This window comes from Pleurodeles waltl, chromosome 6 (genome assembly GCF_031143425.1).
Source record: "Pleurodeles waltl isolate 20211129_DDA chromosome 6, aPleWal1.hap1.20221129, whole genome shotgun sequence".
In the NCBI taxonomy this organism is placed as follows: domain Eukaryota; kingdom Metazoa; phylum Chordata; class Amphibia; order Caudata; family Salamandridae; genus Pleurodeles; species Pleurodeles waltl.
Window position 1 is genome coordinate 44,814,145 of NC_090445.1, and position 23,336 is coordinate 44,837,480.

A 23,336-nucleotide genomic window follows, 5' to 3' on the forward strand; every position below is an offset into this window, starting at 1 on the left:
AAAACCCCTGCAGAGGAAGACCAGAAGACAACAACTGCCTTGGCTCCAGAAACTCACCGGCCTGTCTCCTGCCTTCCAAAGAACTCTGCTCCAGCGACGCCTTCCAAAGGGACCAGCGACCTCTGAATCCTCTGAGGACTGCCCTGCTTCGACGACGACCAGAAACTCCCGAGGACAGCGGACCTGCTCCAAAAAGACTGCAACTTTGTTTCAAGAAGCAGCTTTAAAGAACCCTGCAACTCCCCGCAAGAAGCGTGAGACTTGCAACACTGCACCCGGCGACCCCGACTCGGCTGGTGGAGAACCAACACCTCAGGGAGGACCCCCGGACTACTCTCCGACTGTGAGTACCAAAACCTGTCCCCCCTGAGCCCCCACAGCGCCGCCTGCAGAGGGAATCCCGAGGCTTCCCCTGACCGCGACTCTCTGAAACCTAAGTCCCGACGCCTGGAAAAGACCCTGCACCCGCAGCCCCCAGGACCTGAAGGACCGGACTTTCACTGGAGAAGTGACCCCCAGGAGTCCCTCTCCCTTGCCCAAGTGGAGGTTTCCCCGAGGAAGCCCCCCCTTGCCTGCCTGCAGCGCTGAAGAGATCCGTTGATCTCTCATAGACTAACATTGCAAACCCGACGCTTGTTTCTACACTGCACCCGGCCGCCCCCGCGCTGCTGAGGGTGAAATTTCTGTGTGGGCTTGTGTCCCCCCCGGTGCCCTACAAAACCCCCCTGGTCTGCCCTCCGAAGACGCGGGTACTTACCTGCAAGCAGACCGGAACCGGGGCACCCCCTTCTCTCCATTCTAGCCTATGCGTTTTGGGCACCACTTTGAACTCTGCACCTGACCGGCCCTGAGCTGCTGGTGTGGTGACTTTGCGGTTGCTCTGAACCCCCAACGGTGGGCTACCTTGGACCAAGAACTGAACCCTGTAAGTGTCTTACTTACCTGGTAAAACTAACAAAAACTTACCTCCCCCAGGAACTGTGAAAATTGCACTAAGTGTCCACTTTTGAAATAGCTATTTGTCAATAACTTGAAAAGTATACATGCAATTGAAATGATTCAAAGTTCCTAATGTACTTACCTGCAATACCTTTCAAACAAGATATTACATGTTAAATTTGAACCTGTGGTTCTTAAAATAAACTAAGAAAAGATATTTTTCTATAACAAAACCTATTGGCTGGATTTGTCTCTGAGTGTGTGTACCTCATTTATTGTCTATGTGTATGTACAACAAATGCTTAACACTACTCCTTGGATAAGCCTACTGCTCGACCACACTACCACAAAATAGAGCATTAGTATTATCTATTTTTACCACTATTTTACCTCTAAGGGGAACCCTTGGACTCTGTGCATGCTATTCCTTACTTTGAAATAGCACATACAGAGCCAACTTCCTACATTGGTGGATCAGCGGTGGGGTACAAGACTTTGCATTTGCTGGACTACTCAGCCAATACCTGATCACACGACAAATTCCAAAATTGTCATTAGAAATTGATTTTTGCAATTTGAAAAGTTTTCTAAATTCTTAAAAGACCTGCTAGGGCCTTGTGTTAGATCCTGTTTAGCATTTCTTTTAGAGTTTAAAAGTTTGTAAAAGTTTGAATTAGATTCTAGAACCAGTTGTAGATTCTTAAAAAGTATTCCAACTTTTAGAAGCAAAATGTCTAGCACAGATGTGACTGTGGTGGAACTCGACACCACACCTTACCTCCATCTTAAGATGAGGGAGCTAAGGTCACTCTGTAAAATAAAGAAAATAACAATGGGCCCCAAACCTACCAAAATACAGCTCCAGGAGCTTTTGGCAGAGTTTGAAAAGGCCAACCCCTCTGAGGGTGGCAACTCAGAGGAAGAGGATAGTGACTTGGAGGACAATTCCCCCCTACCAGTCCTATCTAGGGAGAACAGGGTCCCTCAAACCCTGACTCCAAAAATAATAGTCAGAGATGCTGGTTCCCTCACAGGAGAGACCAACACCTCTGAAATCACTGAGGATAACTCCAGTGAAGAGGACATCCAGTTAGCCAGGATGGCCAAAAGATTGGCTTTGGAAAGACAGATCCTAGCCATAGAGAGGGAAAGACAAGAGATGGGCCTAGGACCCATCAATGGTGGCAGCAACATAAATAGGGTCAGAGATTCTCCTGACATGTTGAAAATCCCTAAAGGGATTGTAACTAAATATGAAGATGGTGATGACATCACCAAATGGTTCACAGCTTTTGAGAGGGCTTGTGTAACCAGAAAAGTGAACAGATCTCACTGGGGTGCTCTCCTTTGGGAAATGTTCACAGGAAAGTGTAGGGATAGACTCCTCACACTCTCTGGAAAAGATGCAGAATCTTATGACCTCATGAAGGGTACCCTGATTGAGGGCTTTGGATTCTCCACTGAGGAGTATAGGATTAGATTCAGGGGGGCTCAAAAATCCTCGAGCCAGACCTGGGTTGACTTTGTAGACTACTCAGTAAAAACACTAGATGGTTGGATTCAAGGCAGTGGTGTAAGTAATTATGATGGGCTGTACAATTTATTTGTGAAAGAACACCTGTTAAGTAATTGTTTCAATGATAAACTGCATCAGCATCTGGTAGACCTAGGACCAATTTCTCCCCAAGAATTGGGAAAGAAGGCGGACCATTGGGTCAAGACTAGGGTGTCCAAAACTTCCACAGGGGGTGACCAAAAGAAAGGGGTCACAAAACCTCCCCAGGGGAAAGGTGGTGAGACAGCCAAAAATAAAAATAGTGAAGAGTCTTCTAAAGGCCCCCAAAAACCTGCACAGGAGGGTGGGCCCAGAGCCTCTTCACAAAACAATCCTGGGTACAAGGGTAAAAACTTTGATCCCAAAAAGGCCTGGTGTCGAAACTGTAGTCAGTCTGGACACCAAACTGGAGACAAGGCCTGTCCCAAGAAAAGTTCCACTCCAAACTCCAATCCAGGTAACACTGGAATGGCTAGTCTCCAAGTGGGATCAACAGTGTGCCCAGAGCAAATCAGGGTCCACACTGAAGCTACTCTAGTCTCTGAGGGTGGGGTGGATTTAGCCACACTAGCTGCCTGGCCTCCTAACATGCAAAAATACAGGCAGCAGCTCTTTATTAATGGGACAAGTGTAGAGGGCCTGAGGGATACAGGTGCCAGTGTCACCATGGTGACAGAGAAACTGGTTTCCCCTGGCCAATACCTGACTGGAAAAACTTATACAGTCACCAATGCTGACAATCAAACTAAAGCACATCCCATGGCAATGGTAACTTTAGAATGGGGAGGGGTCAATGGCCTGAAACAGGTGGTGGTCTCCTCAAACATCCCAGTAGACTGTCTGCTTGGAAATGACCTGGAGTCCTCAGCATGGGCTGAGGTAGAACTAAAAACCCATGCAGCCATGCTGGGTATCCCTGAACTGGTGTGTGTAAAAACAAGAGCACAATGCAAGGCACAGGGTGAAAAAGTAGAGCTGGAGTCTGGAAAAATGGCCCAACCTACCAAGAGAAAAGGAAAGTCAGTTGGGAAACCAACTGCAACACAGTCAGAAAAAGGGAACCTCTCTGCTCAGGAAGAAGTTCTGCCCTCTGAGGGAACTGAGCCTTTGGAGCTTGAACCTTATCAGGTTGAGCTCTTAGGCCCAGGGGGACCCTCAAGGGAGGAGCTGTGTAAGGGACAAGAAACATGTCCCTCTCTTGAAGGCCTTAGGCAGCAAGCTGCTGAAGAGTCCAAGGGCAAGAAAAATGGAACACATAGGGTCTACTGGGAAGATGGACTCCTGTACACTGAGGCCAGAGACCCCAAACCTGGTGCCACTAGGAGAGTGGTAGTGCCTCAGTCGTTCAGAGAGTTTATTCTGACCTTAGCCCATGATATTCCCCTTGCTGGGCATTTGGGACAAACCAAGACGTGGGAGAGGTTAGTCAACCACTTCTACTGGCCCAATATGTCCCAGAAGGTTAAGGAGTTTTGCCTCTCCTGCCCCACCTGTCAATCCAGTGGTAAGACAGGTGGGCACCCAAAGGCCCCCCTCATTCCACTTCCAGTGGTGGGGGTCCCCTTTGAAAGAGTGGGTGTGGACATAGTTGGTCCACTGGAACCTCCCACAGCCTCAGGAAATATGTACATCCTAGTAGTAGTGGATCATGCTACTAGGTATCCTGAAGCTATTCCCCTTAGGTCGACTACTGCCCCTGCAGTAGCCAAGGCCCTCATTGGTATCTTTACCAGAGTGGGTTTCCCTAAGGAGGTGGTGTCTGACAGAGGTACCAACTTCATGTCAGCATACCTAAAACACATGTGGAATGAGTGTGGAGTGACTTACAAATTCACTACACCATACCATCCACAAACTAATGGCTTAGTTGAGAGATTCAACAAGACATTAAAAGGCATGATCATGGGGCTCCCAGAAAAACTCAAAAGGAGATGGGATGTCCTCTTGCCATGTCTGCTTTTTGCTTACAGAGAGGTGCCACAGAAGGGAGTAGGATTCTCACCCTTTGAACTTCTGTTTGGTCATCCTGTAAGGGGACCACTTGCTCTTGTTAAAGAAGGCTGGGAGAGACCTCTCCATGAGCCTAAACAAGACATAGTGGACTATGTACTTGGCCTTCGCTCTAGAATGGCAGAGTACATGGAAAAGGCAACCAAAAACCTTGAGGCCAGCCAACAGCTCCAGAAGTTTTGGTATGACCAAAAGGCTGCACTAGTTGAGTTCCAACCAGGGCAGAAAGTCTGGGTTCTGGAGCCTGTGGCTCCCAGGGCACTCCAGGACAAATGGAGTGGCCATTACCCAGTGCTAGAAAGGAAGAGTCAGGTCACCTACCTGGTGGACCTGGGCACAAGCAGGAGCCCCAAGAGGGTGATCCATGTGAACCGCCTTAAGCTCTTCAACGACAGGGCTGATGTGAATCTGTTGATGGTAACAGATGAGGATCAGGAGGCAGAGAGTGAACCTCTCCCTGATCTTCTGTCATCAGACCCAAAAGATGGCTCAGTAGATGGAGTGATCTACTCAGACACCCTCTCTGGCCAACAGCAAGCTGATTGTAGGAGAGTCCTACAACAGTTTCCTGAACTCTTCTCCTTAACCCCTGGTCAGACACACCTGTGTACCCATGATGTGGACACAGGAGACAGCATGCCTGTCAAAAACAAAATCTTTAGACAGTCTGACCATGTTAAGGAAAGCATCAAGGTGGAAGTCCACAAGATGCTGGAATTGGGAGTAATTGAGCGCTCTGACAGCCCCTGGGCTAGCCCAGTGGTCTTAGTCCCCAAACCTCACACCAAAGATGGAAAGAAAGAGATGAGGTTTTGTGTGGACTACAGAGGGCTCAATTCTGTCACCAAGACAGATGCTCATCCAATTCCTAGAGCTGATGAGCTCATAGATAAATTAGGTGCTGCCAGATTCTTAAGTACCTTTGACTTGACAGCAGGGTACTGGCAAATAAAAATGGCACCTGGAGCAAAAGAGAAAACAGCATTCTCCACACCTGATGGGCATTATCAGTTTACTGTTATGCCCTTTGGTTTAAAGAATGCCCCTGCCACCTTCCAAAGGTTGGTGAATCAAGTCCTTGCTGGCTTGGAGTCCTTTAGCACAGCTTATCTTGATGATATTGCTGTCTTTAGCTCCACCTGGCAGGATCACCTGGTCCACCTGAAGAAGGTTTTGAAGGCTCTGCAATCTGCAGGCCTCTCTATCAAGGCATCCAAATGCCAGATAGGGCAGGGAACTGTGGTTTACTTGGGACACCTTGTAGGTGGAGGCCAAGTTCAGCCACTCCAACCCAAGATCCAGACTATTCTGGACTGGGTAGCTCCAAAAACCCAGACTCAAGTCAGGGCATTCCTTGGCTTGACTGGGTATTACAGGAGGTTTGTGAAGGGATATGGATCCATTGTGACAGCCCTCACTGAACTCACCTCCAAGAAAATGCCCAAGAAAGTGAACTGGACTGTGGAATGCCAACAGGCCTTTGACACCCTGAAACAAGCAATGTGCTCAGCACCAGTTCTAAAAGCTCCAGATTATTCTAAGCAGTTCATTGTGCAGACAGATGCCTCTGAACATGGGATAGGGGCAGTTTTGTCCCAAACAAATGATGATGGCCTTGACCAGCCTGTTGCTTTCATTAGCAGGAGGTTACTCCCCAGGGAGCAGCGTTGGAGTGCCATTGAGAGGGAGGCCTTTGCTGTGGTTTGGTCCCTGAAGAAGCTGAGACCATACCTCTTTGGGACTCACTTCCTAGTTCAAACTGACCACAGACCTCTCAAATGGCTGATGCAAATGAAAGGTGAAAATCCTAAACTGTTGAGGTGGTCCATCTCCCTACAGGGAATGGACTTTATAGTGGAACACAGACCTGGGACTGCCCATGCCAATGCAGATGGCCTTTCCAGGTTCTTCCACTTAGAAAATGAAGACTCTCTTGGGAAAGGTTAGTCTCATCCTCTTTCGTTTGGGGGGGGGGTTGTGTAAGGAAATGCCTCCTTGGCATGGTTGCCCCCTGCCTTTTTGCCTTTGCTGATGCTATGTTTACAATTGAAAGTGTGCTGAGGCCTGCTAACCAGGCCCCAGCACCAGTGTTCTTTCCCTAACCTGTACTTTTGTACCCACAATTGGCAGACCCTGGCATCCAGATAAGTCCCTTGTAACTGGTACTTCTAGTACCAAGGGCCCTGATGCCAAGGAAGGTCTCTAAGGGCTGCAGCATGTCTTATGCCACCCTGGAGACCTCTCACTCAGCACAGACACTCTGCTTGCCAGCTTGTGTGTGCTAGTGAGGACAAAACGAGTAAGGCGACATGGCACTCCCCTCAGGGTGCCATGCCAGCCTCTCACTGCCTATGCAGTATAGGTAAGACACCCCTCTAGCAGGCCTTACAGCCCTAAGGCAGGGTGCACTATACCATAGGTGAGGGTACCAGTGCATGAGCATGGTACCCCTACAGTGTCTAAACAAAACCTTAGACATTGTAAGTGCAGGGTAGCCATAAGAGTATATGGTCTGGGAGTCTGTCAAACACGAACTCCACAGCACCATAATGGCTACACTGAAAACTGGGAAGTTTGGTATCAAACTTCTCAGCACAATAAATGCACACTGATGCCAGTGTACATTTTATTGCAAAATACACCCCAGAGGGCACCTTAGAGGTGCCCCCTGAAACTTAACCGACTGTCTGTGTAGGCTGACTAGTTCCAGCAGCCTGCCACACTAGAGACATGTTGCTGGCCCCTTGGGGAGAGTGCCTTTGTCACTCTGAGGCCAGTAACAAAGCCTGCACTGGGTGGAGATGCTAACACCTCCCCCAGGCAGGAGCTGTAACACCTGGCGGTGAGCCTCAAAGGCTCACCCCTTTGTCACAGCCCAGCAGGGCACTCCAGCTTAGTGGAGTTGCCCGCCCCCTCCGGCCACGGCCCCCACTTTTGGCGGCAAGGCTGGAGGGAACAAAGAAAGCAACAAGGAGGAGTCACTGGCCAGTCAGGACAGCCCCTAAGGTGTCCTGGGCTGAAGTGACTCTAACTTTTAGAAATCCTCCATCTTGCAGATGGAGGATTCCCCCAATAGGGTTAGGATTGTGTCCCCCTCCCCTTGGGAGGAGGCACAAAGAGGGTGTACCCACCCTCAGGGCTAGTAGCCATTGGCTACTAACCCCCCAGACCTAAACACACCCTTAAATTTAGTATTTAAGGGCTACCCTGAACCCTAGAAAATTAGATTCCTGCGACAACAAGAAGAAGGACTGCCCAGCTGAAAACCCCTGCAGAGGAAGACCAGAAGACAACAACTGCCTTGGCTCCAGAAACTCACCGGCCTGTCTCCTGCCTTCCAAAGAACTCTGCTCCAGCGACGCCTTCCAAAGGGACCAGCGACCTCTGAATCCTCTGAGGACTGCCCTGCTTCGACGACGACCAGAAACTCCCGAGGACAGCGGACCTGCTCCAAAAAGACTGCAACTTTGTTTCAAGAAGCAGCTTTAAAGAACCCTGCAACTCCCCGCAAGAAGCGTGAGACTTGCAACACTGCACCCGGCGACCCCGACTCGGCTGGTGGAGAACCAACACCTCAGGGAGGACCCCCGGACTACTCTCCGACTGTGAGTACCAAAACCTGTCCCCCCTGAGCCCCCACAGCGCCGCCTGCAGAGGGAATCCCGAGGCTTCCCCTGACCGCGACTCTCTGAAACCTAAGTCCCGACGCCTGGAAAAGACCCTGCACTCGCAGCCCCCAGGACCTGAAGGACCGGACTTTCACTGGAGAAGTGACCCCCAGGAGTCCCTCTCCCTTGCCCAAGTGGAGGTTTCCCCGAGGAAGCCCCCCCTTGCCTGCCTGCAGCGCTGAAGAGATCCGTTGATCTCTCATAGACTAACATTGCAAACCCGACGCTTGTTTCTACACTGCACCCGGCCGCCCCCGCGCTGCTGAGGGTGAAATTTCTGTGTGGGCTTGTGTCCCCCCCGGTGCCCTACAAAACCCCCCTGGTCTGCCCTCCGAAGACGCGGGTACTTACCTGCAAGCAGACCGGAACCGGGGCACCCCCTTCTCTCCATTCTAGCCTATGCGTTTTGGGCACCACTTTGAACTCTGCACCTGACCGGCCCTGAGCTGCTGGTGTGGTGACTTTGGGGTTGCTCTGAACCCCCAACGGTGGGCTACCTTGGACCAAGAACTGAACCCTGTAAGTGTCTTACTTACCTGGTAAAACTAACAAAAACTTACCTCCCCCAGGAACTGTGAAAATTGCACTGTGTCCACTTTTGAAATAGCTATTTGTCAATAACTTGAAAAGTATACATGCAATTGAAATGATTCAAAGTTCCTAATGTACTTACCTGCAATACCTTTCAAACAAGATATTACATGTTAAATTTGAACCTGTGGTTCTTAAAATAAACTAAGAAAAGATATTTTTCTATAACAAAACCTATTGGCTGGATTTGTCTCTGAGTGTGTGTACCTCATTTATTGTCTATGTGTATGTACAACAAGTGCTTAACACTACTCCTTGGATAAGCCTACTGCTCGACCACACTACCACAAAATAGAGCATTAGTATTATCTATTTTTACCACTATTTTACCTCTAAGGGGAACCCTTGGACTCTGTGCATGCTATTCCTTACTTTGAAATAGCACATACAGAGCCAACTTCCTACAGTTAGCTATTGGCTTCCTGAGTGCTTCTCAGGGTTAGCTATTGGCTTCCTGAGTACTTGTCCGAGTTAGCTATTGGCTTCCTGAGTGCTTGTCAGGGTTAGTTATTGGCTTCCTGAGTTCTTGTCATGGTTAGCTATTGGCTTCCTGAGTGCTTGTCTGAGTGCTTGTCAGGGTTAGCTATTGGCTTCCTGAGTGCTTGTCTGAGTGCTTGTCAGTGTTAGCTATTGGCTTCCTGAGTGCTTGTCAGGGTTAGTTATTGGCTTCCTGAGTTCTTGTCATGGTTAGCTATTGGCTTCCTGAGTGCTTGTCTGAGTGCTTGTCAGGGTTAGCTATTGGATTCCTGAGTGCCTGTCAGGGTTAGCTATTGGCTTCCTGAGTGCTTCTCAGGGTTAGCTATTGGCTTCCTGAGTACTTGTCCGAGTTAGCTATTGGCTTCCTGAGTGCTTGTCAGGGTTAGTTATTGGCTTCCTGAGTTCTTGTCATGGTTAGCTATTGGCTTCCTGAGTGCTTGTCTGAGTGCTTGTCAGGGTTAGCTATTGGCTTCCTGAGTGCTTGTCTGAGTGCTTGTCAGTGTTAGCTATTGGCTTCCTGAGTGCTTGTCAGGGTTAGTTATTGGCTTCCTGAGTTCTTGTCATGGTTAGCTATTGGCTTCCTGAGTGCTTGTCTGAGTGCTTGTCATGGTTAGCTATTGGCTTCCTGAGTGCTTGTCAGTGTTAGCTATTGGCTTCCTGAGTGCCTGTCAGGGTTAGCTATTGGCCTCCTGAGTGCTTCCCTCTAAGTGCAGATGTACCCACAACAATGCCATCGGTGTCATCAAGCCAGGTATTGGGAGAACTAAGGGTTCTGTGGGAATATTGGTACCACTGTTGGTTACGTTGAGTGTCTTGTACTGTGGCTGTTCACCCCAATGTTAAGTGAGGGAGTAGTGCAAGGATTATGGGCCAGGAAGGCCCGATGGGGTGTAAAGTCTCAGTAGCAGACTGGAGGGACATGTTTCTTCTTCTTGCAGTATTTGCGGCTGCAAGAGCGGATGAAGATCAAGGATGAGCTGGAGCAGCTGCGGTACCTGCTGTCGGACCAGTCCCTCGCCCTGCTGCCAGAGTACGAGCAGAGGATCAACGTAAGTGAACTCACTGTACATCTGTATCTTTCCCCTCCCACTCCTTCATTTTTGGGTGCTCCCCGTAGTACATCAGTGCAGAGGAGCTCCCTGATAAGCTACCTGTTCCGCCCCCTGCCTTTTGCAGCCTCCCCAGGTATATTCATATGGGAGCTCCTAGGTGTGTATCCTCCCTGCCCTTCTCATGTAGTCTCTCCTACAGTACACCAAAGAGAGGACATCCCTATTCTGTATCCATGCTCCTGTTCTCTGGTATTTGGATGGGAAGTTGTTTGTTGCTCATCCACAATGTGATTGCCTCTAGTGCACTCTCTCCCCTAGTATACCAAAGCGGGGAGTTCCCTGTTCTGTCATTGCCTCTCAGGCAGGCACCTCCTGTATTACCTTGGCTGCTCTCTCGTGTAGATGCCTTCCCTTCTCTACCAAAGTGGGAGCTCCTTGTTCTCTGTCCATATGGCCCTCACCTCTCATGCAGGCACGCCGCTTTACATACAAAGGTGTGGATCTCCTCTTCTCTACACAGCTTTCGCCTGTCATGCAGACACTGCCCCACATAAAGCAAATTCCAGAGCTCCCTGTTCTCTATCCACATTGCTCTTGCCTCCCATGCGGCCGCTCCCACTAGTATACAGAGGGAGGTAGCTTACTGTTCTGTATTCCCATAGCTTCCATCTCATGCAGTCACTCCCCCCATACCAATGTGATGATCTCCCTGTCCTGTGCTCACACTGCCATTCCCTCATACAGCTCTTAACTTCCCATTACACTTTAGTGTACTTGTATATTTGTTTGATGGATACCTTTTGTCTGTATTTTGTATATTGTTTGAGGTCCTAAAAGTAATCATTTAGGCTGCGGTTCTCGGCTTCCAGTAGTGATCCAGGGAAGGTCCGTAGAATTCAAAAATGTAAGAAGCACTTGTACAAACCGCCCCTGCAAGGGGTGCCTTGCATTTGCAGTTTGTTACCAGCAGCTGTCTCGCACATTTCTGACATTTGTTTGTCCTTGTAGCACTAGTATAGTACATATGATACAGGATTTAGCGGCTGTGCTTTCACATTTTGTTCACCCATCTAATTCTAAAAAGAAAATCAGTAAACCCTGTTGAGTGGCCTGTATCCTTCTTGGAGAGAAGGCCCCTAGATTAGTAGGATCACACTACCAGCTGACCGTTTGCTTCCACCAAATTGACTACTAGTGCTACCAGTGAGAAATAACGAAACATTTGAGAATGGTTTGTACCTCCAGCCCTCAAGGTCATATTTGGGTAAGGGATACTATTAAACGAGTTCTTTTGTAAGTTTTGTTGGGCAGGCTGTAAAGAACATTTATTTCCATTGCCACAAAAATCTCATGCTTCTTAGTTCCTGGATTAACTTTGTTGTTTTGTTGGAATAAATAAATGCCCTTAATAATGCTTTCTTTATGTGCCTCCCAGTATGCAACAGAAGTGAAAAATATATGGTTTAGGGTCCAGGACTCGTTCCCTTCTTTTCCATTCCGTTGCGCTTATGGCTGAGGGTCAATATGTATTTTCTTTATTGTTCGATATAAACAGACTGTACAGTTAGTACAACTGCATGTGATAGGTTTAGGACTGTGTGAATTTTGCCATTGTGGATGATGGCTCTGAGTAAATATTTCATGTAATTAGATTATAATACTCTTTAACGCTTTTTTGACATTTGTATCTTGTAAAATACAGATATTACCTTATTACTTGTAATTATCTTGAAGCAAGCTTGAAGCAAGGGGTTTTGTTATGGGTTCAACAGTCGCAATGAATTGCCTTTCTACTCCTGTTAATTTAAAGGGTTTTTACAAAATGTATGCCTGCAGTAACAAACTATTGGATTATCGCAATAGGTGTATTTTATATCTCTCATTAGAATAATAACTTTTTTATGCAAGAGGTTTGACTAATGCAAGTGTGATTAGGCTGACTGCTAAGCTGGGAAACTGTAGATTCAGGGGGTCCCAGCCTTTCACTGCAAGAGCTCTCTCACACTGCTGGACTACTCCCTACGGATAACCGTGCCTGAGCTTCCTGCATGACACAATTGTTAGTACAGCAAACAAGTAAGCAAGTTGTCTTTGTTTAGCATGGATCACAAAGGGATTTAGGAATTCTGCTAAATTCTAACTGGTCATAGCTAAGCAGATCCACGCAAATCAACTAGAAACTTTTTGGAGATGTTAAGGCATCCTTCCAAGCCTATCTGTAAAGCTTTCCTTTTCCCAAAACACAGCTTTTGTTTGACAATAACTTCGGCCCTTTAGGTAATGTCAAGTATTTCCCAAAAAGGGAACAATTTCCTCTAAATTAGGGATGTCTAAAGTTCCTTTGGTGTTTTATGCAAATCAGCATGTTTCCCCACTTGCCTAAATATCATTGCATATCCTGGGCAGTGAGAACTTTGTGAATGGATCTGGGGAGACAAGCCAGAGCTGCCTTTATTGGCCTACTGTAAGGGATAAGGAGACAACAAGGCTTTTCAGAGCAGAGTTTTTAGAGATGGATGTTGACCTGCATTACTATTTGTCAGTATTTAAATAATTCAGACATAAGGCCACATAGAGTTGTAGCTCACTCTTAAGAGAGCATTGATGGTGGCTGCTGCACGTCACGCTCAGTGCCAGCTCTATACGTCTGAAATGTGAACAATGCATGCTTTATTCTCACACAGCTGCCACAATACCCGGCCCAGAAAAAAACAATAAGGAAAACCTCTTTGTACCCTCCTTCCTACCTGTTTAGGTTGCTTGCTAATGTAATCCAGGATATGTGATTCTTTGAAAGATATGATTATCTGTGGCCACAGTTCACTATTGTTGGTATCTTCATAGATTCACGTAGGACTCAATCCCTATGCTTTCATTATATGCTTGTGATTTGGAAATTTGAAGATGACTTAGAGAGGGTGGAATTTAAGCCTGTGGAACTTGTTGGCTGTTTTCTGGACACACACAATGAAGTTGATATTTCTTGCATGGTTTTAAGACTGCAATTTTAAATATACCAATATTTGTATTCTGACAACATGGAATAGTCTAGAACATATGAAGGTATAACTGCTACAAATGGTAGAAAACTATAGTTAAAAGTAACGTTTTCCTTTCCTTCATAACTGTCTCCGTGGCCTATAGCTTTGAAGCCAATATGTTTGTAACATTTTGCTCTGCAAGCTACACCCCCATAACAGCTTGATACATCTTTCCACAGTGAGGTTGGTGGAAAGGTTTAAAGGATTATTCTTCTCACTGCTTATATCTACGTGAAATGTGGATGTCACTTTTCAAATACCAGCAGGGCTATCTCAATTTTCCATCATTCAAGGTTGATAAAAAAGGAGAGCACTGAGTAGGGACATTATCATCACTTGGTTTTACAGTGCTACAAAGCTGCAAGAATGTTGTAGTATATACTATATAGTCAGAGTACAAGCTACTCAAAGCTTTTGAAGGCCCTTGAATGCACCAATTGAACCACACTCGTGCAGTGACACTAAACAAGACCAAATTATATATTCATTGTGTTCATTCTGGTGTCTGTCCCTTACAGTAACATGGTACCCCTAGCCAGCCCAGCCTTGCTGGAGACATGGCCAGCCTTTTCTGATAGACCATTTATTACTAACATTGTTTCCACAACTCAGCTTCACTATCCATTGATTTCCTTGCATGGTTAACTCTTTTCGTGGAAACTTCTAATCATTTTCCTTCTAATCGCTTGTCCCACTTAGGTCCTTAAAGCCCTCAACTACATTGACCAGGGTGGCGCAGTGCAGCTTAAGGGCCGTGTAGCTTGCGAGATCAGTAGCCATGAGCTCCTCGTGACCGAGATGGTGTTTGAGAACGTGCTGTCTGAGCTACGCCCTGAAGAGATCGTGGCCCTGCTCTCCTGTATGGTCTTTCAGCAGAAGACCCATGTGGAGGCAGAAATTAATGAGGTCCTTAAGAAGGTGAGTTGTAAAGTGTGAGCCTAGGTTGGGTCCTTTACAAGGTTTAAGTTTTAGGATCGAGAAGGAGCTGGAGGCTCGGAGGATGGAATCTATCCTCCACAAGGCCCTTGATGGGGGTGCAAAAAGCCTCAGTTAGGCACTGTGTTCCACTAGCCCTTGGGCGAGGGTGAAAAAATGCTGCAGGTGTGTCACTTCCCTTGGATAGGGTAGAAAGAGCTTGAGTTACCAAGGTTAGGGTCTGTTTATACCAGTCTTCATGGACGGGGTGTGTGAAGCTTAAAGTATTGATTGTGTTCTTCACCTGAGGATGGAGTTGGAATTAGGGGGTGGGGATCTGAGGCGCTGGGAGCAGGATATATCCTCCACAAGCCTAGCGAAGAGTGTGTGGCACAGAAGTTCTATCCCCCAAAAGTTCCTTGGATGGAGTGTGGAGAACTACACATGCTGCCTCAGAATATAAAGCAAGGGAAGAGTCAGAGGCACAGTGGATAGGATTTGCTTTCTACAGAGCCATGAAAGGGTAGAACAAGTCCTTCTGTGGTCAATTTATAAAAGCAATGTCCCACTGTAATCCGTGTTCCCAGAAATTATCCTCAACATTAATATGTAATCAAGGAAATGAATCCCCTTTGGCAACCAGTAATCTTCGAAATTCATCAATTGTAATCACAAATTCAGTGACGTATCCCCCTACTATAACTAGTTAATACCAGAAAGTAATTTCCATTGTAACTGGTCATAAAGAAGAGTCATCCATGACTGTAACCAATAATTCAAACGAATAGTACAACTTTGGAAAAAAATGTTAACCAAGAACACACATCCCATTTGTAAGCAGTAATCAATTATATTCATCACTTGTAACATAAAATCCAATACAGCAATCCCCTACTGTACCCATATTATCAAAGAACAAATGAATGCCAACAGCCAATAAACCAAGAAGTCAAAAGTTAAAGCCAACTGTGATGGAGCAAGGGTCGAATAAAAGGGGTGGATTGGGCTTGGTCTTGAATTAACTTCGGACTTGGAAGAAGTTTCAAGAACGCATTCTGGAGAAGGTAGAGTCTCAGTGGGACAAGGCAACAGGCTGTAGCCAAGAGGTTGTCGATGACGAGGAGCCGCTGGGTGAAGTTTCGGTGAAGCCGTCAATGATGGTGTGAGAAAAGCTGGATTTTCAGGCCAAGGAGGAGGTCATCTATGGGGTGCTGGTGATCATACAGATAGGTGAAGATTTGTACCTCCGAACTTAAATATTTCTCTAGAGCCTGGATTCACCCAGCTGAACGAGGCTGCAGGCTGTAGCCGAAGCGTGCTCCACGAGGCCAGATAACGCCGCCAGGAAGTCATGCTGAAAAGGATTTGTTGCTGCGGAGAACAACACTGCAGGAGCTGCAGCAAAGTCAATGCCACCGGCAATGCACCTTCAATGGATCAGCAGGCAGGTAGGTCAAGGTCTCTTGTCAGTTCTCAGAGCAGTTTTTGATCGCAGATTTTGGATTCTAGTAGGAAAAGGCCACTCCAATACCACACCAAGGGTCATGACCTGGGGGCATCTCTGGGGGGCGGGAGGGCTCAGGAGCTTGTTAAGTCTCTGTAGCTCACACAGGAGTCTAGCCAACTTGCTCTTCGAGTCACTCTGGTGGTCCTGGGTTCAAGGAGCATTTGCTCTCCCCCTTCTTCTGACAGTAGGGTAGAAAGGCAGTCATTTCAGTAGCAGGACGGCAGGACAATCCTTTTGGCAGCAGGGAAGTTCTCTTTCTGAATCTTATAAAGGTCCAGTAGTGTACTGAAGAGTGGTTCTGGGGGTCCAATATTTATATCTGGTGCCAAACTTAGTGTATGGGCTGGACATGCTGACCTACCCCACTTCTGGTTCTGGAAACTTCTTCCCTTCCCATGTCAAAGCTCCACTGTCTTGGGCGACAAAAGGCTAGTGTCAAGTTCCTTTGTGCGTGCTGGAGGCTAGCCAGTTTGAAGTCTAAGTGGGTCAAGGCACAGCTCAAACCTCCAGCCCCTGTCATCATGACAGGATGGCCCATCCTGCCCACACTTAGTCCCCTTTGTGTCACTGTCTGGGAGGAGTGCACAGACCCCAGCATCAAAACCATTCACAGTCATGTGGCACAGAAGGCACAAATGATTATGACACGAAAATGCCAACTTTTGAAAAGTAGCAGTTTCAGAATTGCGACTTAAAATACGACTTTACCAATAAAGAGGAATTCAAATTACATTTCTCTATCTGCTCCCAATCCAAAGTTAGCACTTATTAAATGTAGTAAGGTATCCCAGTGTCAGACAATGGGTGAGACAGGTATTGCAGTAGTGAAAATCAATTTTAGGAGTTTTTCACTACCAGGACATGTAAAACATAAACTCACATGTCATACTTTTTTAACACCATGAACCATGCCCTTTGAGCTCTTAGGGCCTACTTTAGGGGTGACTGAAGGACAGTTTAGGCCTGGCAAAAGGTTTATTTGACTATTTAAATTTGTACTACAGGTTGCAAAGGCAGACCTGAGAGATGTTTTCAATAGCTACTTTAGCGGGTGGCACAATGAGCGCTAGATACACTACTAGCATTTCATTTACAGGCCTTAAGTATGCGTAGAACTATATACTAGGGACTTAAAATTAAATTAAGTGTGGCAATTAATTTTACCATGTTTTAAGAAGAGACCATTAGCACCGGTTAGCAGTGGTAAAGTGCACAGAGCCCTAAAGCCAACAAAAACAAATGCTGCAAAATGGGAAGGATGAAGACGAAACATTTGGAGAAATGCCATGCACAGAAGGTAATTGTAATGCAAGAATCACAGATCTTGTTATTGTTTTTTTAAGAAAGTTATCTCCAACAGTAAATATTAGACTAAGAATATAATCTTACTGAAATCAGTAATTTAATGTACTTTCCCATTGTATTGTATAACTCAGGATTTAATCACCTTCCGCTACCAGCACTACAGGAAAGTACTCCCCTGCTGTAAGTATATTAGAGCTCCTCTCTGATGATACCAGTGGTAAAAACAGTGCGCTCGGAGAATAAGCATTCTCGAACCAGGCAGTGAACCTCTCAAACTCTGTTGTTCACCTTCTGAAGATCTGTGGTTTTTATGAAGTACATTAAGACCTGGTGATTCCCCCTATAACCTGCAATATGATTTTTTATAAATGAGCATCAGAAGCTGAAATAGGTGTTAGATGCCTTTTTGATAAAAATCCTCCTGCTATCCACAAACTATAAAATATTTAAAAATGTGCCATGCTGTAACCTGTTGTCATAGGATAATAAGTCAAATGAAGCAACACGGCAGTCAGTAATCCGTTGGAATTATCCATTACTCTAACTTGTAATTCGAAAACCAGAGCTAGGTAGTTCAACACACCTGTTGCATTATCCTCTTTTTTGTGCACTTATTCTGTTTTGTTTTCTTTTAAAAAATTGAGTGTTCACTATTACCAATGAATTCACCAGGGAATAAAAGAAATCTTCCTTACCTCAATACCTGCACTTTAGTTGCCACTTCCATTGCCTGCGTCTTAATTTTCTCTCGACCCTCCTTTCTTCTAGGGCATTGAGCGCATACGTGGTGTGGCAGAGCGTGTGGCCATCCTGCAGCGCGAGTGCGGCATGCGGGAGTCGGTGGAGGACTTCGTGGAGCAGTACAAGTTTGGGCTGGTGGAGGTGGTCTACGAGTGGGCCCGAGGACTGGTAAGTTGATGCATGGTGATGGTGGTGTGCAGTGCAACCTGAGGACTGTCAAGTGGTGACCCCAGCTGGGTTGCCGAGAACAGTCCTCGATGATCCCATTTTGGATCAGTCCATCACTATGTTGCCCCTTGCAGAGGAGGAACTGACCTGGAAGCAGATGACCTTCTTGAACACAGCTGAAGGCAGTGATGCTTGATACTCTCCTGTGACACAGAGGGGGTTATTCTAACTTTGGAGGAGGTGTTAATCCGTCCCAAAAGTGACGGAAAAGTGACGGATTTACCACCAGCCGTATTACGAGTCCATTATATCCTATGGAACTCGTAATACGGCTGGTGGTATATCCGTCACTTTACCGTCACTTTTGGGACGGATTAACACTCCTCCAAAGTTAGAATAACCCCCAGAGTCTCTTCCCATTTGAAAACCTTTGGTAATGACTGAATGGGCCGGCCATAGAAGTGAGGGAAAGTGGGATCCCATAATGCATGTTAGGACTCAAGATAAAAAAATATAATACAGGCATCTTTTTAAGTCTGTGCTAATGGATCTTATGAAATCTAAACATCATACTGAGGCTTTGGGTCAGTTGTCATTTCCTTTGCGTGTCAATCCTATTGTGTACCTGCCCACACACAGCGTAAATTGAATTAGTAATAAGTCGGCCCCATGCAGCATTTCCTACTTTGAAATGTCAGCCACAGCTATTCTCAGCTCCTGGGACAGCCATCCAATAATATTACTTTGTGGTGGTTCCTCTGCCTGGCTTTATGATGGTGTTCACTGCAGGCCTGGTTTAAACAGTCACCTGAACGAAGCAAACCCTGACATAGAAATCTAAAGGTGTTCTGTATCTGTATTTATGCCTCTTAATTGCAAAACATTCGTTACTGGGGAGAGAGGTGTTTGAACATGAACTGATCACGGAAGGCAGTGTGAAGGCTGAGGCAGAAATGCGTACAAAAAGAATTCAACTCCACTATCTCAATCATTTATGGTGAAAATATAATGTACGACAAAAATAATCCTAGCGGAACCAGACACACGAAATGCAGTAAATTAAAACAAGTAATGACAAAGCTTATACAATTGGCTTGTGTTTTCACTGCTAAGCCAGACCTATTGACTTTGCCAGTGGTTATTTCCAATGCAGGGTTATCACAGGGTTATTTTTGCCATACATCAATGGGGGATGTGAGGCCAGAAGAAAAAGCATGTTACGTACCAACGAATAATCTAAATCGAGGCTAAGCAAAGTCCCTTAACCCCATATTGAAACAGTGAATCTGTAAAATAGGGCCTTTTGGCAGGTACAGTAAACACGAACTCAACAATAGATAAAATCCACTCTGCAAAGCTGAAAGCGGAGTCCTGGGGATTGAATCTGCTACATGTGGGTACGCACAGCCTTGCAGTATGCACTCTGCCGACTAAACTGTCTTAATGCTAAGCTTTAGTTCTGTTTACAGTACCTTCAGACAGCTAGACCATGCACTCAGGTGCCATTAACCCACACAATAGGAGCAATTACAATAGAGAAACTCTGGCAAATGCATTTAACAATCAGTTTTGCAGGTGCATTTGAACACAGTAAGCCATGCACAGAAAGTAATAGCAAGTGTGAAGGGTATCCGCAATGTGTTTCAAATTATCAGTTGGCCTGCAGGTATATCATCTTCAGAATACCAGCTTGAACCTTATGGTAAGCATACATGGGAAGTTTAGATTTATTATTCTCACTCCACATCTACTTTCTTCTATGATATAAAGTCAATAATGTGCATGTTGATATTTAAAACTCATTAGTTCGATGGCATATGTTGCTGCAGATACACATGTTTGGCACAGTCCGCTGCCTGGTGTTGGGCTCGGAGTATTACAAGTTGTTTTTCTTCGAAGAAGTCTTTTTTGGTCACGGGACCGAAGGACTCCTCCCTCTTCGGCTCCATTGCGCATGGGCGTCGACTCCATCTTAGATTGTTTTTTTCCGCTGTCGGGTTCGGACGTATTCCTTTTCGCTCCGTGTTTCGGTTCGGAAAGTTAGTCAGAATCTCGGAAGAAAGCGTCGGTATTGTTCCGTTCGGTATCGGGATAGTTAGGTACATCGACACCGATCATCGGAAGACTTTGGGGTAGCTTCGATTCCCCCATCGGGGCCTGGTCGGCCCGACCGCGTGCGACATCGAAGCCGATGGAACGGACCCCGTTCCGTTTCTGCCCAAAATGTCACAGTAAGTATCCTTATACAGATCAGCACTTGGTCTGTAACTTGTGCTTGTCCCCCGAGCACAAGGAGGATACCTGTGAGGCCTGTCGAGCCTTCCGGTCCAGAAAAACACTCCGGGACCGAAGAGCCAGGCGTCTACAAATGGCGTCCACGCCGACAAAACAACGTTTCGACGACGAAGAGGAAACATTCTCGGTTCCGGACTCAGAATCCGGAGACTCCGACGTCGAACAACAGCAACAAACTGTGAGTAAGACGTCGAAAAGTAAAACCATCGAGAAAACGAAAGCCCAGGGGACGCCACTGCCAACAGGCCATGGCTCGACCCATAAAACAGGCGACCCGTCGAAGGCGCCGAAAAAGGGCACGCCCATAGCGAAGACACCCGACTCCGGTCGAGGGACCGCCATGGAGCAACCTCGGAGCCGAGATAGCGGCTCCGAGAGACAAAAACAAGATACCGGCACCGAAAAACATCGGCACCGAGACTCCATGCCGAAAGGAACAAAAATTCTGTTGGTGCCGAAGCCGAAAAAAGATTCTCTCTCGGCGCCGAAAATTTCCACACCTTCATCCTACACAGAGGAACAAGGAATAAGTGGCCAGATGCACAGATTTGGACAAGAGCTCCAAAGTGTAGAATCAGACTACACACAAAAGAGACTGTACATCCAGCAAGACACAGGGAAGATATCAACCCTTCCCCCAATAATGAGGAAAAGAAGGACCGGTCTCCTCAAGGATGACGGGACAACCACAAGCCAAAGTGGTTAAAAAAGTCACGCCTCCGCCCTCTCCACCACAACAGGCATCGCCGGCACAAACACCGCCACAAATGCACTCACCAGCGCAAACTACCATAAGTCAAGATAATCAGGATCAAGACGCTTGGGACCTATACGACACCCCAGTGCCGGACAATGATCCAGATTCATACCCCACAAAGCCGTCACCGCCAGAGGACAGTACCTCATACTCGCAACTGGTGGCTAGGGCTGCAGAATTCCACAATGTCCAACTGCATTCCGATCCTATAGAGGATGATTTTTTATTTAACACCCTCTCGGCTACACATAGCCAATATCAATGTCTCCCAATGCTACCAGGGATGTTACGGCACGCAAAACAAATTTTTGAAGAGCCCGTAAAATCAAGAGCCATCACCCCAAGGGTGGATAAAAAATACAAACCACCACCCACAGACCCAGTGTTTATTACTTCGCAGTTACCACCTGACTCCGTAGTAGTAGGGGCGGCTCGCAAAAGAGCAAATTCCCATACATCTGGCGACGCCCCACCTCCGGACAAAGAAAGCAGAAAATTTGATGTGGCAGGAAAAAGAGTAGCATCACAGACAGCCAACCAGTGGCGCATCGCAAATTCTCAAGCGCTGCTGGCCAGATATGACCGCGCACACTGGGATGAGATGCAACTTCTCGTAGACCATCTTCCCCAAGAATACCAAAAAAGGGCGCAGCAAATAGTTGAAGAGGGACAAACGATCTCAAACAATCAAATCCGCTCTTCACTGGACGCAGCCGATACTGCAGCGAGAACAGTCAACACTGCTGTCACCATAAGGAGACACGCTTGGCTCCGCACTTCAGGCTTCAAACCTGAAATCCAGCAGGCTGTCCTTAATATGCCCTTCAACGAAAAACAACTTTTTGGCCCTGAAGTGGACACAGCCATTGAAAAACTTAAAAAGGACACAGACACGGCCAAAGCCATGGGCGCACTCTACTCCCCGCAGAGCAGAGGCTCTTTTAGAAAAACTCCATTTAGAGGGGGGTTTCGTGGCCAACCCACAGACACCACCAGCCAACAAACAAGAACCACACCATATCAGGGTTCATTCCAAAGGGGAGGTTTCAGGGGATATAGAGGGGGTCAATTCCCAAGGAGTAGGGGAAGATTCCAGACTCCAAAAACACCTCCACCTAAACAGTGACTTTCAAGTCACGCAACCCCTTCACTCAACACCAGTGGGGGGAAGACTAAGCCAATTCTACCAATCTTGGCAACAGATTACAACAGACAATTGGGTATTAGCAATAATCCAACATGGCTATTGCATAGAATTCCACAAATTCCCACCAAACATCCCTCCCAAAACACGCAAAATGTCACCACAACATTTAGAACTTTTAGGACTAGAAGTTCAAGCACTACTGCAAAAGGATGCAATAGAGTTAGTACCAGTACAACAAAAAAACACAGGAGTTTACTCCCTGTACTTTCTAATTCCAAAAAAAGACAAAACATTAAGACCAATATTAGATCTCAGGACACTAAATACCTACATCATATCGGACCATTTTCACATGGTCACACTACAAGACATCATTCCACTGCTCAAACAGCAAGATTACATGACCACATTAGACCTAAAGGATGCGTACTTTCATATACCAATACACCCTTCTCACAGAAAGTACCTAAGGTTCGTATTCAAAGGAATACATTACCAATTCAAAGTGTTGCCATTCGGAATAACAACTGCACCAAGAGTGTTCACAAAATGTCTAGCAGTAGTAGCAGCACACATCAGGAGACAACAGATACATGTGTTCCCTTACCTAGACGATTGGCTAATCAAGACCAACACAGTAAAAAAATGCGCAAACGACACCACATATGTCATACAAACCCTTCACAAACTGGGGTTTTCCATCAACTATACAAAATCACACCTAGAACCGTGTCAGACACAACAATATCTAGGAGCAACCATCAACACATCAAAGGGAATTGCCACTCCAAGTCCACAAAGAGTGCAGGCATTCCACAAGGTAATAAGTGCTATGTTTCCAAACCAAAAGATACAAGCAAAATTTGTGCTAAAACTTCTAGGCATGATGTCATCATGCATAGCCATTGTCCCAAACGCAAGACTACACATGCGACCCTTACAACAGTGCCTAGCATCACAATGGTCACAGGCACAGGGTCAACTTCAAGATCTGGTGTTGGTAGACCGCCAAACATACCTCTCGCTTCTATGGTGGAACAGCAAAAATTTAAACAAAGGGCGGACATTTCAGGACCCAGTGCCTCAATACGTTATAACAACAGATGCTTCCATGACAGGGTGGGGAGCACACCTCAATCACCACAGCATTCAAGGACAATGGGATATA

General features: G+C 46.5%; 1 protein-coding gene across 2 annotated transcripts in view; it reads left to right on the top strand.

Moving 5' to 3' along the window:
- Positions 1 to 23,336, top strand: part of SKIC2 (SKI2 subunit of superkiller complex) — a 220,173-nt gene that overhangs the window by 177,901 nt on the left and 18,936 nt on the right. For both annotated transcript variants that reach the window (XM_069237208.1, XM_069237209.1), the window contains 3 exons: positions 10,179 to 10,289; positions 14,033 to 14,251; positions 17,829 to 17,969. In XM_069237208.1, the coding sequence (XP_069093309.1) occupies positions 10,179 to 10,289; positions 14,033 to 14,251; positions 17,829 to 17,969 (471 nt within the window). The remainder of the gene's footprint in view (positions 1 to 10,178; positions 10,290 to 14,032; positions 14,252 to 17,828; positions 17,970 to 23,336) is intronic.